This window comes from Dreissena polymorpha, chromosome 3 (genome assembly GCF_020536995.1).
Source record: "Dreissena polymorpha isolate Duluth1 chromosome 3, UMN_Dpol_1.0, whole genome shotgun sequence".
Classification (NCBI taxonomy): domain Eukaryota; kingdom Metazoa; phylum Mollusca; class Bivalvia; order Myida; family Dreissenidae; genus Dreissena; species Dreissena polymorpha.
This window is the reverse complement of record NC_068357.1, coordinates 34,891,365-34,908,944: the sequence shown is the minus strand read 5'-3', so window position 1 is coordinate 34,908,944 and position 17,580 is coordinate 34,891,365. Positions and strand designations below refer to the sequence as shown.

The following is a 17,580-nucleotide window of genomic DNA, read 5'->3' as shown; positions in this document are numbered from 1 at the left end:
AACATTGAGATTATTAATTTCCATTAAAAGTTTCGTTGTAAATTTCAACAAGTACCGTGGTATCTCGCGAATTATGTGGCATTGACATTTCCTCTTAATAAAATATAATTTTAACACGCCGTATCGTTACCGTTACACTGTTTCAGTTCCTTCATTTGGACTTTTTATAAGGGTATATTTGAATCTATGCACTATTGACGGCAAGAAATCTTCTTTTAAGCTGATTTGCGAGCGATCGTTCATGAAAATAAAAAATATAATTTACATTTTGTTTTTTTATGATAAATACAGATACGTATGTAGTTCTGAAAAAGTTTATTGTAGAATTGGTTTGCAATTATTACTATACAAATATGTAGCAGCGCCGTATACTTAAATGAAAACATTGGGGAAATTTGACAGATTAACTGCAATACAATTAAGTTAGAAATTTCTCGAGTTATATCGCGCTCGCGATCTTTGGATCCCAATAACCGCGATATATCGGCGTTGCAGTGTAATAAGTATGAATAATAGCAGGATTGTTCAGTTAACCCTTTGCATGCTGGGAAATTTGTCGTCTGCTAAAATGTTGTCTGTTGAATTTCTAAAATTAGCATTTTCTTCGATTTTTTTCAAAGAATACTATCAGAATAGCAAACAGTTTGGATCCTGATGAGACGCCACGTTCTGTGGCGTCTCATCTGGATCCAAACTGTTTGCAAAGGCCTTTAAAATTCAGCTCCAGCGCTTTAAGGGTTAACAAGTACAAAGAAGGAAACTTTCCTGGAAATTCCAACACAAGAAGGTAAATAAGCTAACAAGACTAGAGTGAGCCTTCATGGGCACAATTAAAAAATGATTAATTACAAGAGCATGTAAACATAAAACTGACAATCAGACCCGTGGTCACATGTTCCTCTGCATGGTTTCTCTAAGAAGAGGGAGCATGTGGTGACTCATCATGTATCAGGAATAGAAACTAATTACATGTATTAACGCCAGATTGCTGAGATGGGAAATTATCTTAAAGTTCTTTGGTTGCCAGGCAGAAGAATAAGCAGCCAAGAACAAAATGCATGTCATAATTATCTAGTACTTAAAGAAAATACAATCAGACAATATAAAATTGCTCACATGTCTTAATACAAAATGCCCTTTCATGATCATGAATATTGATTAATTAAAGAAATAAAATGCTTAACTGTGAGAATGTTTAAAGCTTTTCTACAATGCTAGTATGACAACCAGCATAAGAATTGCTGCACAACATTCAAGATATTGACCAATGCTAGGGCGGGGGGTCTAATATCTATTCTGAATTACATTTTGTTCTCTTGTGAAAATCAGACCCGTGGTCACATGTTCCTCTGCATGGTGTCTCTAAGAAGAGGGAGCATGTGGTGACTCTTCATTTTTGGCACAAGTTTTTTATTCTGCATTTACTCTATGATGCCAGAAATGTGCAAAGTTTCTGACAACATACAAATAGCTAATTAAAATAATGGGGCGAGTTCTAAAGATAAGCATTTCTGCATAAATGCCCATATAAGGTTACTTTCTGTCAAAACCTTGTACATGCCTAGGCCTTACCTGGGTACAATTTACACCATTGAGCAATATTCAGGAATTCACGTTAAGAAGTTCACCTGCATTTTTTGGTTATCTTTCTAAACCAAAAGGGCTGTTTGTAAAACATGCATGCCCCCCATATGGGCTGTCCGTTGTAGTGGCAGCCATTGTGTGAATACGATTTTTGTCACTGTGACCTTGACCTTTGACCTAGTGACCTGAAAATCAATAGGGGTCATCTGCGAGTCACAATCAATGTACCTATGAAGTGTCATGATCCTAGGCAAAAGCGTTCTTGAGTTATCATCCGAAAATCATTTTACTTTTTCGGGTCACCGTGACCTTGACCTTTGACCTTGTGACCTCAAAATCAATAGGGGTCATCTGCAAGTCATGATCAATCTACCTATGAAGTTTCATGATCCTAGGCGTATGCGTTCTCGAGCTATCATCCGAAAACCATTTTACTATTTCAGGTCACTGTGACCTTGACCTTTGACCTAGTGACCTCAAAATCAATAGGGGTCATCTGCGAGTTATGATCAATCTACCTATGAAGTTTCATGATCCTAGGCGTATGCATTCTTGAGTTATCATCCGGAAACCATTTTACTATTTCGGGTCACCGTGACCTTTGACCTAGTGACCTCAAAATCAATAGGGGTAATCTGCAAGTCATGATCAATCTACCCATGAAGTTTCATGATCCTAGGCGTATGCGTTCTTGAGTTATTATTCCAAAACCATTTTACTATTTCGGGTCACCGTGACCTTGACCTTTGACCTAGTGACCTCAAAATCAATAGGGGTCATCTGCGAGTCATGATCAATGTACCTATGAAGTTTCATGATCCTAGGCCCAAGCGTTCTTGAGTTATCGTCTGACAACCACCTGGTGGACGGACCGACGGACAGACCGACCGACCAACAGACCGACTGACATGAGCAAAACAATATACCCCCTCTTCTTCGAAGGGGGGCATAAACATCACATCTTAGAAAATTTTAGACTATGACAAATGTATACCTTAACAACAACACAGCTGCAACCAACTATTTTTCTTGCTTTTCCTTCCTTGTCAATTTTGCACAGACCCACCCATTCTCCGAGCTTCTTGTTGTCATCAACCTGTCCAATCACATTTTGACCATGTTATTGGCACAATTATATTTATAGCATTTAAAGCAGTATGGTCATGCACCATATAAGAGAGGACGATTAGTAATAAGTTTTACATACAATGTACAAGGAATTAACACCAACAAATGCTCACATTAACAAATGTTTGCCAACGAATATTTAGCATATTTGTAAAATGGAGACAATTTTACACATTTAATATTGAGGAAGATCTTCGAGACAAGCCTACAAACCATTAATACATCAAAACGAAACCTACTCATACCTTGATCAGGTTGATTCCATGTTCTGCACAGAGAGCTTCGACGAGTTTTACGTACATAGCTTCATCACAGTTGTTTGCAAGAACACACAAGTGAGCTTGACGTCTGGAAAACAACATAGTTTACAATGGCTTTGATTATTGTCACATCAATTTTTCCAATGGATTATTTTCATATATCATTATTTAACAGTCATTGTCAAATTAGTGCAGTATTTTAACCTGGCTTTCTGTATGCATGGTATCTGTCAGTTTATTTATGCTGACTACTTGTCTTGTACTTCTGTTACATAATGTTTAATCACATACCATACCCTGTTTCCCATCATCATGTAACATAACCATTATGAATATTTGTATCTTACACATGTGTAATATACTTTTTCATTGACCAATCGCATTTTGTTATTTTGCTGAAATGACGTTGCAACGTCAAATGACGTCACAATATGTAAACAACATTCGGGATTTATCATTATGTTTGCGTAAATATCTATTTAATTTGCTCATTTAAAAGCATGTGATAAAAAAGATATGACACTCGTTGTCATTTCATACCATATGTTATTAAAATCGTCCAGGAAATTCATTTGTAAGCAAGCCAAAGGCTTGCTGACTAACAAAATTCCTGAACTCCTTAAATAAAATATGGTATGAAAAAATAATTTGTGCCAGATCCTTAGTATATATATTATACATTAGAAAATAACATAAATTATTCAAAAATATGCACTTGTGAATTTTGAACAGGTTTTCTCTGATTCTCAGATTTATATAAGTGGTATTTGAAATTTCCTTGCTTTTTAAGTAGTAACATAAGACTTTGTCAATCTGCTCATATTTAAGAACTGCATACAGGGCTTTTTCCTTCTTTATCAAAGGCCTTGTATATAAAGGCCACTTCCCCTAAGAAAATTTCTTTGAAATGATGCAGTCTCACCCAAATTTCAAGCTTACTTTGGAAACAAATTCCCCTTTCTCAGATTTGTTGGCAATGTTTCCCCGCCCAAAATGGAAGGCCAAGCCTTTACCCCAAATCAAACAGCTCAGGCATATTGTTTTCATGTTCATTGTAAATTGCATTAAACAGATTCACTGTCAACATCCAAGTAATCCCAAACCAGAGGGCCATGATGGCCCTGAATCGCTCACCTTACTAACCTTGCTACATCAACTTAAATTCTATCAGACCCTTATACAATCCCAAGCCAGATTTCATTAATTAATACATTCTGACATAATTTCATTAAGACGTGATGAAAACTGTGACCTGTTTCATCTACACAAGGTTTTACTAGAATTGGCCCGGTGACCTTATTTTTGACCCCAGTAACCCATATACGATCCAAAATCAGATATTATCAAGATAAACATTCTGACCATATTTCATTAAGATCAGATGAAAACTATGCCCTCTATTGTCTGCACAAGGTTTTTCTATTAGTTGACCTAGTTTTTGACCCCAGATGACCCAAATACAATCCCATCCCAGATTTCATCCAGATAAACATTCTGACCAAATTTCATAAAGATTGGATGAAAACTGTGACCTCTATTGTCTACACAAGGTTTTTCTATAATTTGACCAAGTGTCCCAGGGGTTAACGTAAGAAATTGACACTCACTTGCCCGAGGGGCAAGTTACTTTGAACATCTACTTGCCCTCATTAAAAACTGGTTGCCCTATTTTGAAGTCAATTTTTTATTGTCATTTGATCTTTAAAGCATTCACATGCATTATAATGCTAGATTTAATTTCAGCTATATTCAATGTATCAAGAACAAGGGACAAAATTGTCACAAAACCATGTTTTCATTGTGAAAAAAAAATCTGATAAAGGGAGAAAACTCAAACTGAACTTTTGAAATGACCAAAAAAAATTAACCCCCTTTGTAATTTTTTTTTTTTTTAAATCTATTTTTAGTCGTGGCGACCTTGACATTGGAGATATTGACGTGATTCTTTCGTGGGACACACCGTCCCATGATGGTGAACAAATGTGCCAAATGATTTTAAAATCTCACAATGAATGACATAGTTATGGCCAGGACAAGCTCATTTATGGCCATTTTTGACCTTTGAACTCAAAGTGTGACCTTGACCTTGGAGATATCGACGTAATTATTTCGCGCGACACACCGTCCAATGATGGTGAACAAATGTGCCAAATGATTTTAAAATCTGACGATGAACAACATAGTTATGGCCCGGACAAGCTTATTCTGCCAGCCCGCCCGCATTCGCCAATCTAATAACCAGTTTTCTCCTTCGGAAAACCTGGTTAATAAAACAATAATCGTTTTATAATATAAAGTTGTCAACAAAACACAATCTGGACAGTTTTATTTCATTGAATAGTCACTATTGAATACAATACATATGAAGAGTTTATTACTATTAAAATTTTAAAACGGTATACTTGTCACTATATCTATACAAGTTATGGCAAAGATTAAAAGGGGGGAGGGATTAAAATAGTACTGTGCAAATGATTGTTCAGAGTTTGAAAATCATGTTGATATCGTTGATGAAGAGTTTCTCACTATTTTAAACTTTGAATATGTAACATACAAGTTATTCACAGTTTAAAATAGTGAGAAACTCTTCATATGCATTCTTAGCAAGTTTGAAACGGTCTGCATATTCAACTTGATTTTCAAACTGTGAACAATCCTTTTCACAGTTATTATATTCATGTTCACAGACATCACTATCACTAGTATACGCTTCTTCATCCAGTTCTAGTAACTGTTCTGAAATTGTTTCAGTTTGAGTGCTTTTACACAAGAAAATTGGAATAGCACAGTTACTACCAACAAATTTTATCTTGCTTGTTATTATGGAATTTCATCAAGCCACGATGTTTGAAAGTTAGGCTTTCGTGATTCATTTTAATATTTCTCTTCCTTTCTTTTTCGGTTGTTTTGGTTTGTTCCTTTGAGTGTTTCGAGTGACTTTTATTAAAAATAGAAAAAAATCGGCTGGACGCTACCGTCCGCCATGTTGAAACGTCTGCCGAGTAGAACTTGTTTTGAGCGTTTAGATTGGCTTATACAACGCAAGCGACCAATCAAATCTCGTTTTATTTGTACTCGATAAAAAATATATTGACCCAAAGATAATAAATAGATACAAGGGGAAAAGTCGAAAAAATACCGCAATTATACTTATACGAAACGGACATGCCCGGCGGACTATATACTTTGGAAAATCACTTGCCCGCGAAGATTTTAACCCGGCACGGGCAAGCGGGCGTCCGCTTAAAAAAAGCCCTGTGTCCTAGTTTATGACCCCAGATGACTCAAATACAATCCCATCCCAGATTTCATCAAGATAAACATTCTGACCAAATCTCATTAAGATTGGATGAAAACTGTGACCTCTATTGTCTACACAAGGTTTTTCTATTATTTGACCTTGTTTTTGACCCCAGATGACCCATATACAATCCCAACCCAGATTTCATCAAGATAAACATTCCGACCAAATTTCATAAAGATTGGATGAAAACTGTGACCTCTATTGTCTACACAAGGTTTTCTATTATTTGACCTAGTGACCTAGTTTTTGACCCCAGGTGACCCAAATACATGTACAATCCCAACCCAGATTTCATCAAGATAAACATTCTGACCAAATTTCATAAAGATTGGATGAAAACTGTGACCTCTATTGTCTACACAAGGTTTTTCTATTATTTGACCTAGTGACCTAGTTTTAGACCGCATATGACCCAAATACAATCCCAACCCAGATTTCATCAAGATAAACATTCTGACCAAATTTCATTAAGATTTGATGAAAACTGTGACCTCTATTGTCTACACATGGTTTTTCTTTTATTTGACCTAGTGACCTAGTTTTTGACCCCAAGTGACTCAAATACAATCCCAACCCAGATTTCATCAAGATAAACATTCTGACAAAATTTAATAAAGATTGGATGAAAACTGTGACCTCTATTGTCTACACAAGGTTTTTCTATTATTTGACCTAGTGACCTAGTTTTTGACCGCAGATGACCCAAATACAATCCCAACCCAGATTTCATCAAGATAAACATTCTTACCAAATTTCATTAAGATTTGATGAAAACTGTGACCTCTATTGTCTACACATGGTTTTTCTATTATTTGACCTAGTGACCTAGTTTTTGACCCCAAGTGACCCAAATACAATCCCAACCCAGATTTCATCAAGATAAACATTCTGACCAAATTTCATAAAGATTGGATGCAAAACTGTGACCTCTATTGTGTACACAAAGTTTTTCTATTATTTGACCTAATGACCTAGTTTTAGACCGCAGATGACCCAAATACAATCCAAACCCAGATTTCATCAAGATAAACATTCTGACCAAATATCATTAAGATTTGATGAAAACTGTGACCTCTATTGTCTACACAAGGTTTTCTATTATTTTACCAAGTGACCTAGTTTTTGACCCCAGATGACCCAATTACAATCCCAACCCAGATTTTATCAAGATAAACATTCTGACCAAATTTCATAAAGATTGGATGAAAACTGTGACCTCTACTGTCTACACAAACAAATTGTTGACGGACACACGCACGCACAACGAACGCCGGACATCACACGGTCACATAAGCTCACCATGTCACTTTGTGACAGGTGAGCTAAAAACAAACCATATTCAAACTATTAACTGTAAACATATAACTTAGCACAACACCGAACCATGCAGGATTCCTCACTTGTCAAGAGCCTTGGCACACTCATGGAGACCACGGGCTAGCCCGTCACTGATCAGTGCAGTTTTGAGGACCTCCTGTAGGGCAGTCATCACATCCATGGCACCAGCGGCCGCCGCCACAACAGGGGTGGGAATCTCATCTCTACAAGTTATAATAATGATTTGGTGTTTACGATTGGATTTATAAATATGCCTTGTCATGTAAATCTCAAACAATTACTGTGAACAGTTAAATTTTCATTTACAAGACATATCTATCAAATAATGAAGTGCACATTTTCTGTATATTTGCAATAATCCAAATCCCAGCTCAAATCAAGTCATTCCCTGGAACTTAAGGTGGCACATTAATAAGTAATATGATCCACATTAAATGTTTTAATCCAATTATAAACACAAATATCATATCTAAATATGTTCCTTTCGTGCAATTTGAAAATCTTACATTATATGGTGTGCGTGCAGAATAACTATATTAATACATGCAAGAAATGTACAGGGCCAAATCGGGATATTCCATTTAAAATGTCGGGACAGTTGACCAAAAAGCGGGACACCCAAAATGATCAATCATGCCACCTTTACTGCAGTCATTAATCAGTATATTACTGACAAAACCTCATTATTTCTGTCAAATATTGACAAAAAATGTGTTTAAGAATTTCATGAACACACGACGTTCTCCATTTTCTAGAAGTAAACACACATGCGTACTATGCGGAGGAATCCATAGCAAGAAATTTGGGACATGCCTCTTAAACAAATACAAATTTTATTTAAAGTCGGTTTGTACAAAACAAGTATAACATTAGCGATGCATCTCTATTGACCGACATATCTGCATTCCCACCAGTGTGTTTTTATGATAGGGGTCGCTAATTGCTAGCTAGAGATGCATGGTATTTATTAAAAGCAGACTGCTTTTGTACTCTCTACTCTAGTTCAATTTGGGACAGAGGCATGCTTAATCGTTGGATAGTATCTTTGGACTTGACTTTGGCCATGAAATACAAAAGCAGTCTGCTTTTAATAAATACCATGCATCTCTCGCTAGCAATTAGCTATCATAAAAAAACACTGGTGGGAATGCAGATAAAATCAATAATAAGCCGATAGATCCATGAATAGGTGTCAAAAACAACACTGGATCACTCAGCGATTTTCCTTGTCCAATTGGGAAAAGTACCCGTACAGGTCCGATTGGGAAAAATTTAGTCGTGAAAACCTCAAAATTGGGAAATAGAGTCGTGAAATCCTGAAATTGGGAAAATCGCGTCGTGAAGTTTGGGTCTTATTAAATACATCATACAGTTCATACTTAATTGAACATACCCATTTAAATAATCATTTGCAGGCATGCCTTAATGACCATTAAGTTATAAAGTTTATATAAATAACAAAATATTATAAAGAACACACCAAATCAATTACTAGTTGTTTTAATCTCTTTTAAAGCAATGTCTCTCTCTTTCATTTTTGTGAAAATTTCAACAATCTTTGTTGTTTGATCATCACTCAGTTGCCTGCATCCCTCCCTGCACAGCATCATTATTGCTGTCAATGTGTCCTGTGATAGATGGTTCCGATTGGTTTTTTGGCATAATATTTGCTATTATGACTCATTTCAAACTACGATAAGGTTACAAACCGACGTAAAACAGTACGCTGGCTGCCTGGCAAAAGAACCGGAAACAGTAACAACTCTATTGATTGAATGCGCTGAATAATAAAACCCGAAATTAATCGAGCGCGTGGTTACACACAACTATACGATTTTCTTTGTTCGCTCGCCGAAAGTTGGTTTTTTTACGAAACTTTCTATCGTTTTGAGAAAAAATTCGGCGCTGATTGGGATTTTTCCAGATGCCGATTGGGAATTTGGGAATTTTCGCTCGATTGGGAAAGTACCGTTTTGGGAATTTGGGAATTTTCGTTCGATTGGGAAAGTACCGTTTACCGGTACTTTATAAAGAAGGAGGAAAATCGCTGTCACTAGATACCGTTTCTTCGATAGGGGCAGTAAATAGATTAGCGTTGGTTATTTAAGCCAGAAAGAGCTTTAATAGCGAATGTTATTGTAACCTTTTAAAACACATGTCATTTTTGAATGTCTGGGACAAATTGTGTCACATTGGGACACTGGGACAAACACCCCAAAAGCAGGACTGTCCCGCTAAGATTAGGACGTCTGGCATGTTCATCCTGAACAGTCTGTGTTTACAAATTTCCTGTGCGCCGCTAATATGTCAGCCAGTGGGTAATGTCTTTTTTAATGAGCTATGAAAGTTCTAATCTAAATCAAAAGAATTCTATGTTCTCTGTGCTACAAAGTTTTTATCCGAAAACCACTAAGCCTATGCTTTCCATGCTGCTGACTTTACATGTACTTGGCTCAATTTTTGTGTATTTTTATCTGGAAAAAGACTAAGCATTTGAGCACTGTTTATTTGAAGATAACATTAGTAAGCATCGTTAAAATTACAAGTCAGAAGAGTGTTTTGTATTACACATTTAATTAATATGCTCATTTAAAAATTCAATAAAGCACGGAATACCGACCAATATCACAACATTTAGGATGTGTCCATACCATATTCACTTTGAATATGCCCTTGTGTTAAATAATAAATATTGTTGGATGTTTGTGCTTATGAAATTCTTTATTACATTCATCTACAATATTGTTATTTTATTAAAATTTATTATTATTGGTAATATTTTGGTTTTGAAAAGTTAATTCAATACTGGATTATTGGGTACAGTCAAGTTACCATTACCAGATCAGTAGCATAATAACGTTGTTCTGGTGAAAAGCAATAACTGTTTTGAGACTTCTTTTACACCAGTTTGATTAAATAATTAACTTTGCTTACTGATTCAGCACATAGTCTTATTTTTAAACGCGGGCAAAATGTATTTGTTATACCTTTTTTCGCAAAAGAATTCATGCATTTACGGATCAATTGTCGCCATAACGGATCACTTGATCGAAACCACTCAGGGGGCATCTAACGAGCTATTTGAACTGTCGAACCATAAACTGCGTTGTTTACAATGACCAGTTATAAATTATATTCATTTTTTTGTTATTAATTGTTTTCTATATGTTATCTTGAATGTACACTTTAAGCATGGTGTTCTTGTGTGAATTATCTGTTGAAAATCCTAAATAGATTGATAATGTACGGGCATCTTATAAACCATGTAAATTGTTTGAATCATATCTAATGATCGATATTGAACTTGGAAAATAAATTAAACATTATGATGGAGATCATTTATTGTAAGAATCAATAAGATTTGCATATTTTTAAATATATTATCAATACGCATATTATCATGCCTAATTCTTCATTTCATTTAAGGTCTTGCAAAAACTTAAATACGAATCGAAACTAAAATGGACTCTTGAAGACAGAAATACTACTAAATGGACTTTAAATTAATGCGTCAACTTTTTACTTTCCAACAGAGTTATAGCATGTGGCAGCGAAAAATGTTCAACCTCGATTTTGAAACGAGACGGAAGAAAACAAAGTCGTATATACATGTCTGCAAAACATACCGAAATGTTTGACAAAGAGTAGCTCCGATCACGACTCAATCAATGCGTTTTAAAAGAACATGCCTTGAAGATGATGTGTGCAAAATATCATCTAAAAATGTCAACTATTTATCACGATAACACTCTTGAACATGAAAGTGATCCGCTATGGGTAATGATCCGGTAATGGTAACTTGACTTTAATAGATAAAGAGTTGGAACACAGGCTTTTTCCGCCCTATGCCACGGGTCCGAAATTCGGCCCCATTCCCAATGCAAATCTGGTTGTTTTTTTCCCAATTGAAAAAAAATTCCCAATTGAAAAAAAAAAAAAAAAAATTTTTATTTTTTTTTTAACCCTTAGTATTGCATAATTAAATTATCTGTTGCCTTGAATTTCTTTTAAGAACTGTAAAATATGTTAATGATTATTTAAGACTTTCATTTTTTTCCTCAAAATCCGGCGCTTCCCGCGATTTTTTTCACCTCAAAAAGGCCAAGCCTTTTCCCCAAATTCAGATTAAAAAACCTGCACTAATCACACATGTTCATAATATTTTGTAAAATTTTAATAAGTTATCAAAATAGTCGTTATTTACCAGTTAACGGCTTCTTTGAAATATAAGAAACACTGTTTTAAATAATTTACATGCGATCATTTTTCCCAATTGAGCCAATTTCGCGATTAATTTTTTCCCAAAATGGGGGTTTTCACGACGCGAAATTTCCAAAATTCCAGTGTGGGGTTTTCCCAAAATGGAGCGGAAAAAGCCTGGAACATCATCATGTCATATCAAATCAAACCATATTTATTTAATGTCGGTATGATATACAAACATGATAAACAAAAGCTATGAATAGCTTTTGACTGACGTTAAATAGATGTATGTGTCTAGACATCAGCACATACGGTACGGTATACTAAAATACTGATAAAAAAGTGTGACCCACAGGGCTCGAATTTAACTTTTCTCTCTACTAGCAAAACATTGCGAGCAGCTTAAATACCAGCTCGCAAAATCAAAAACATTCTCGCAAAATTTGCTGGAAACATAAATAAAAGCAAGTTTGTATATAAGTTTAGTACTATTAAAACTAAATAAAATATTACATCAACCACAAGTTTGGGTGTTATATATGAAGTTCTTTTCCCCACTTGTTCACTGTTTTCGTGGAAGAATTTAATTTCCGTTTTTTTTTCTCAACTCAACGGTTAACTTTGCTTTACATTTCGTTTTGTTATTTCAATCTGTGGGCAAAAAGAAACTAGTTATTTTTCGCTTCGACGACATGACTGTTCAGGTTTTTATGTCTTTTATAGTGAACATGTGTGGATAATCAACTGTTTCATGTTCTTTGTACCAATACCATCCGCATATATGTACTATAAATATACCAGTCTACATACAAAGTGCGATCTTCCGCATATGGGTATTCGGACGTTCTATTAATGGACCTGGGGTTTAGCGTTCACAACGTCGAGCGCATTTAGCAATATAACTCTTTTTTTTCACTCTTTCTTCACTCGCAAAAGATTTCTAGTGGCTTAAAACTTAACTCGCAATCGGTATTTTCCACTCGCATTTTGCGAGTGTGCGAGTGTTAATTTCGAGCCCTGACCCAGTTCAAACTTTATGCAAGGGACGTCCACTATCCAACTATCTCGACTTGGAAGTCAGGATTTCCAACGGTTGATAGCTAGTGGAAGCGCTGGTCACAAATAAACTAACTTTGAGATAAAATATCTTCAACGAAAACCGCGGAATGAAGTGCATATCACATGTTTACAAGTGTTTTGTTTTGACAAGATGCTTATTGCATACCCTTCCGTATCCGAACCAGCCATGTCGAGAAACGGACGTCCTTCTGCAATTAGAACGAAACAACGTATAGTAAAGCATCTTATGTATGATTGTATTGATAATATGTATGATTGTATTGATAATAGAATCGATGACACAATGCACAATTGATAGATTATGTCGATTTCGTTTACGTTCACTCACAATGATATTCCACTTCGGAAACTCCGTGTAGAAAGGAAGCGGAAACGGTAAACTCCAGTGACCTTCCGAATAGATCGATTATCATAATGTAATAAAACCCGTCATTGGTGTGCTTGAATCGAATTAGGCGCTCTCCGTCATGCGATTTTCGACTATTAATTGTTTACTTTAAAATACAAAAAAATATTGAAACTAGCGTTTTTCGTTTTTAATAGTGTATTTATTTACATTTTATGTAGCATGATCAAAAGTTTTCAATCCAAACAGTTTTATGCATAAATGTACAATAAAAATATTTCTGCAAAAACAAAACAACGCCATATAAAAACACATGCTATTTAGACGCAAGCGTCGCTTTTTATGAAAGAAAAATCGTTTTTGCTAAGTCGATTCAAAATGTGTATAATCATATATTTTACAAAATAAAATAGGAAATTAAGCACTCCATTCGAAAGTCTATTTAATTGACAAATAACTGAACTTTAAAGACCTACGTTTTCACAAACAAACATATGTATCTGTCAAGTATATTAATGTGGTTGTTGCATCCCAATCTGAGAGCGATAAAATAAATACTACTTTTTTAAAAGCGATGTATTTTGGATAATCTAGGTGCGTGAAAAAAATGGCTACTGCCATTTACAGACCTACGTGTTTCATTCACTAACATATGTATCTGTCAAGAAAATTAATGGGGAAGTTGCATCCCAATGTCACGGTGCCTATACCACGTGACTTTTTAAGATCTGTGTGGGGAGTTAAATGTCAACAAAAGCACGACAAAGGTAAGATTTTTAAGGATAACTTTTTTAATATGTCATCATTTTCAATGGGATAAAGTGGAGAGCCCGCTCATTCATGAGAGTTTTCTATAGGTATCATGATTTTGTAAAACAAATGAATATTTTTTCAGTAAAGTGCAACCGCGCGTTTGAACGGTTAGAAAAGGTAGGATCAGTGTGGGGACATTATTTTATTATGACACAGAAACATCACCTCTCGTGAAATAAAGCAATAAACTTTATGGGCGGAGCTTACACTATATCATTTTGCATTCTTTTTTTAGGTTTCTTTCATATATTTATGAAAACAAAATCAAGAAAAATATTATAACAGTAATATGATCTGTGTGGTATACGTGTTTAGAAGGATCTGTGTGGTATCCGTGTTTCTACAACTTACGGATAAATTGAGATAATAACGACAATATATATATTTTTTAATTAATTAGTTAATTAATTAACTAGTAGTAGTAGTAAAAGTAGTAGTAGTAGATCTATTATTATTATTTAAAAATTCATTCATTTCAGTAATCACCTATTTGGCACTAGTGAGCGGACAAGGGTTAAGGGAAAAAAAATAGCGGAAACAGTTTCACGAGACAGGAATGCTATACAGAAGGGGACACTAGGAGTAAGGTGGGAGCGGGCGAGACGAAACGATAGCAAACTGTTGCCAACAATAAGAATGCGGATAGACGAACACAATGGACATTTTAATTCTGACACAAATTCTGCAATAGAAATTGTGTCAAATATTACGCAGGTTGACAAAAAGCAAAGGCATTTTCTTTCCTGAGTAATACGTATGTTTTAAAATCAAATTTGGAATGCAAACTGATAAAACAGAATCCACCAGACGTATTGGCTTGTCATTTTGTTGTTATTTAAAGTTTAAGGTAAACGGTATGTTTATTAAAAACAAAATACTGGTCATAGTAGAAACATATATATATGTGTGTGTTTGTGTGTTTTATTTCATATATGGAATTCATATTGTTGCATTAGTTTATTACATAGTATAGATATTGACAATCATTCGCCATGTGTTGGTGATAATGTCAGGTTATAAATTATGTCGTTGTATTCAGTGTAACAAGTGTATGCTTATCTTTAGCGTTAATTATTTTGAAGAGAATATAAAAAGTAAATGAATAAATATTATATTATATGATTATATATGTACGATTCTGTGTTGTGGATGGATGCAGCTCTGAAGAATGTCAACGCGTAATTCGAATTAAGGAGTATTGTATTGTATACACAACCACATTGCATACATTGTTTACTGTCAATTACCACGGCCTAGAGTAATTATTAGCAGGCAGTTAATTATGTAAAGCAATCGTGTAAAACCCTAGTATTAGAAACCCTGGCTGCTTATGATTATCGAACTAGCTCGTGACAGCGGTATTTAAAATTGAAACCAACGAAAAAACATCGCAAAACTTTAATCAAGTTATAATTAAAAAAGAATCACAGATTCGATAATACAAATCACAGATGCGATATATTAATGAATAACGTACATCCAAATTATTGCACAATTATTTGAGAATGATTTCAAACACACAAACGAATTAAACGAAACCTAAAAATTAATCAAATTCGGATAACTTTAGAATCATTTTGAAAAGTAAAGTAAAAGTAAAACAACGAATAAAATAACGTAAAACGATAATGAACTTACACAAACAAACTGTAAACCATTATGATTTTTAATCAGTATTCACGGATTTATGTGAAGTCCTCACGTATCGAGAAAGGTTTGTTCTGCGTTTGTACGTTTTGAAACACTCCTCACTACTGTAACACTTGTCATGCATGTGGGTATTGACGTGCTCTCTGAGGTCATTCTCACTCCTAACTGCCAACCCACACTGGTAACATATCACCAATCCCTCTTTTTTGCACTTTTCTCTCTAGCCACGAGTAGGTACTTGTCCGCAAAGCTCCTGCCGCACTGTACACACACGTGACAGTGGGGTCCTTTGTTCGTTGAAGCCTTCTAAGATTGTAGGCATCCTGAGAAAAAAACAACATATTTTATTCACGTGACATTTCAATGCGTAGACACGCTATTTAAAAAAAGTTAGTATCCGAGGACACGCGTTCGTTAGTTTTAAATGACAAACGATTTGACGATTATTGAGTTATTTAAAAATATATGATAACCTGAGAGATGAGATATATTGTATATTTGTGTTGTTTCAAGAAAATCCGTTCATCTGGTTAGCATAAATGTATAAAAATGTAACTATTTTTAAGGTATTTAATCTTACCTGAAATGCTTTCTCACAGCAGTTATAGTTTCCAGAGTTAGCGTGTCCCCTAATGTGGCGCAATAATCCAGCTCTGGTCTTCGACATTTTTCCGCATTCGGAGCATTGAGCCATACCTTAAAGCAAATATAATATCAAAAATAATATACGATACATTACTTCACCTGACAGTAGTGTTTGGCGCCAAAATAAAAATGGAATTTGATACAATAACATAAAGTGTACACTTATTTAAGGTAAGCATGGACATGTCATCGATTTAAGATGCTCCAGCGTAAGATTTTAATATTATAATGGGGATTGTACAGCATGCCTGTAAATCATAATTATGTATTAGTTCAACAAGCGGTGCAAGCGTAGTGTATAGCCATTATGTGTTTTACATGCTAGCGCATTTAAAATCCAGTTTCAAATACATTGTTGACAAGCATTTTTTTAAACAACTAAATAGAACTGAAAAACTTAAAAACAGTATACCACACAGATCCGTTGAAAAACGTATACCACACAGATCATATTACTGTAAGAATAGTTTTCTTGAATTTTGTTTCGTAAATAAATAACAGAAACCTGAAAATGGATGCAAAATGATATAGTGTAAGCTCCGCCCATAAAATTTATTTCTTAATTTCACCAGAGGTGATGTTTTTGTGTAAAAAATAAATAATGTCCCCACACTGATCCTACCCTTTTCTAACCGTTCAAACGCGCGGTTGCACTTTACTGAAAAAATACTTATTTGTTTTATAAAATCATGATACCTATAGAAAACTACCATGAATGAGCGGGCTCTCCACTTTATCCCATAAAAAATAGTGACATATTAAAAAAGTTATCCTTAAAAATCTTACCTTCGTCGCGCTTTTGTTGATATTTTACTCCCCACACAGATCTTAAAAAGTCACTTGGTATAGGCACCGTGAATGTGACAGCGAAAAAATAAATACTGCTGTTTTATAAGCGATGTATTTTGAATCATAAAGTTGCATGAAAAAATGGAACTGGACATGAGACATTCCAAAGATCTATTAAAAATAAGGTACAAATGTATATTAATAGATCTTTGGACATTCCCATGATAAAAATAAGGTACAAATGTATATTAAAGGGATCTTTTCACGCTTTGGTAAATTGACAAAATTGAAAAAAGTTGTTTCAGATTCGCAAATTTTCGTTTTAGTTATGATATTTGTGAGGAAACAGTAATACTGAACATTTACCATGGTCTAATATAGCCATTATATGCATCTTTTGACGATTTTAAAACCTAAAAATTATAAAGCGTTGCAACGCG

General features: G+C 34.8%; 1 protein-coding gene and 1 long non-coding RNA gene across 4 annotated transcripts in view; both read right to left on the bottom strand.

The window, feature by feature from the left end:
* Positions 1-13,342, bottom strand: part of LOC127873663 (40S ribosomal protein S12-like) — a 42,706-nt gene extending 29,364 nt beyond the window's left edge. For all 3 annotated transcript variants that reach the window (XM_052417576.1, XM_052417575.1, XM_052417574.1), the window contains exons 1-5: positions 13,226-13,342; positions 13,043-13,085; positions 7,677-7,817; positions 2,958-3,060; positions 2,579-2,680 (exon numbers count right to left, since the gene is read on the bottom strand). In XM_052417576.1, the coding sequence (XP_052273536.1) occupies positions 2,579-2,680; positions 2,958-3,060; positions 7,677-7,817; positions 13,043-13,065 (369 nt within the window). In that variant the 5' untranslated portion in view covers positions 13,066-13,085; positions 13,226-13,342. The remainder of the gene's footprint in view (positions 1-2,578; positions 2,681-2,957; positions 3,061-7,676; positions 7,818-13,042; positions 13,086-13,225) is intronic.
* Positions 13,343-15,439: 2,097 nt separating this feature from the next.
* Positions 15,440-17,208, bottom strand: LOC127873665 (uncharacterized). Its single transcript, XR_008046318.1, has 3 exons — positions 17,138-17,208; positions 16,287-16,402; positions 15,440-16,029 (listed from the first exon to the last, which is right to left on the bottom strand). It is a non-coding gene; the product is annotated as an uncharacterized LOC127873665 (long non-coding RNA).
* Between the last annotated feature and the right edge of the window lie 372 nt (positions 17,209-17,580).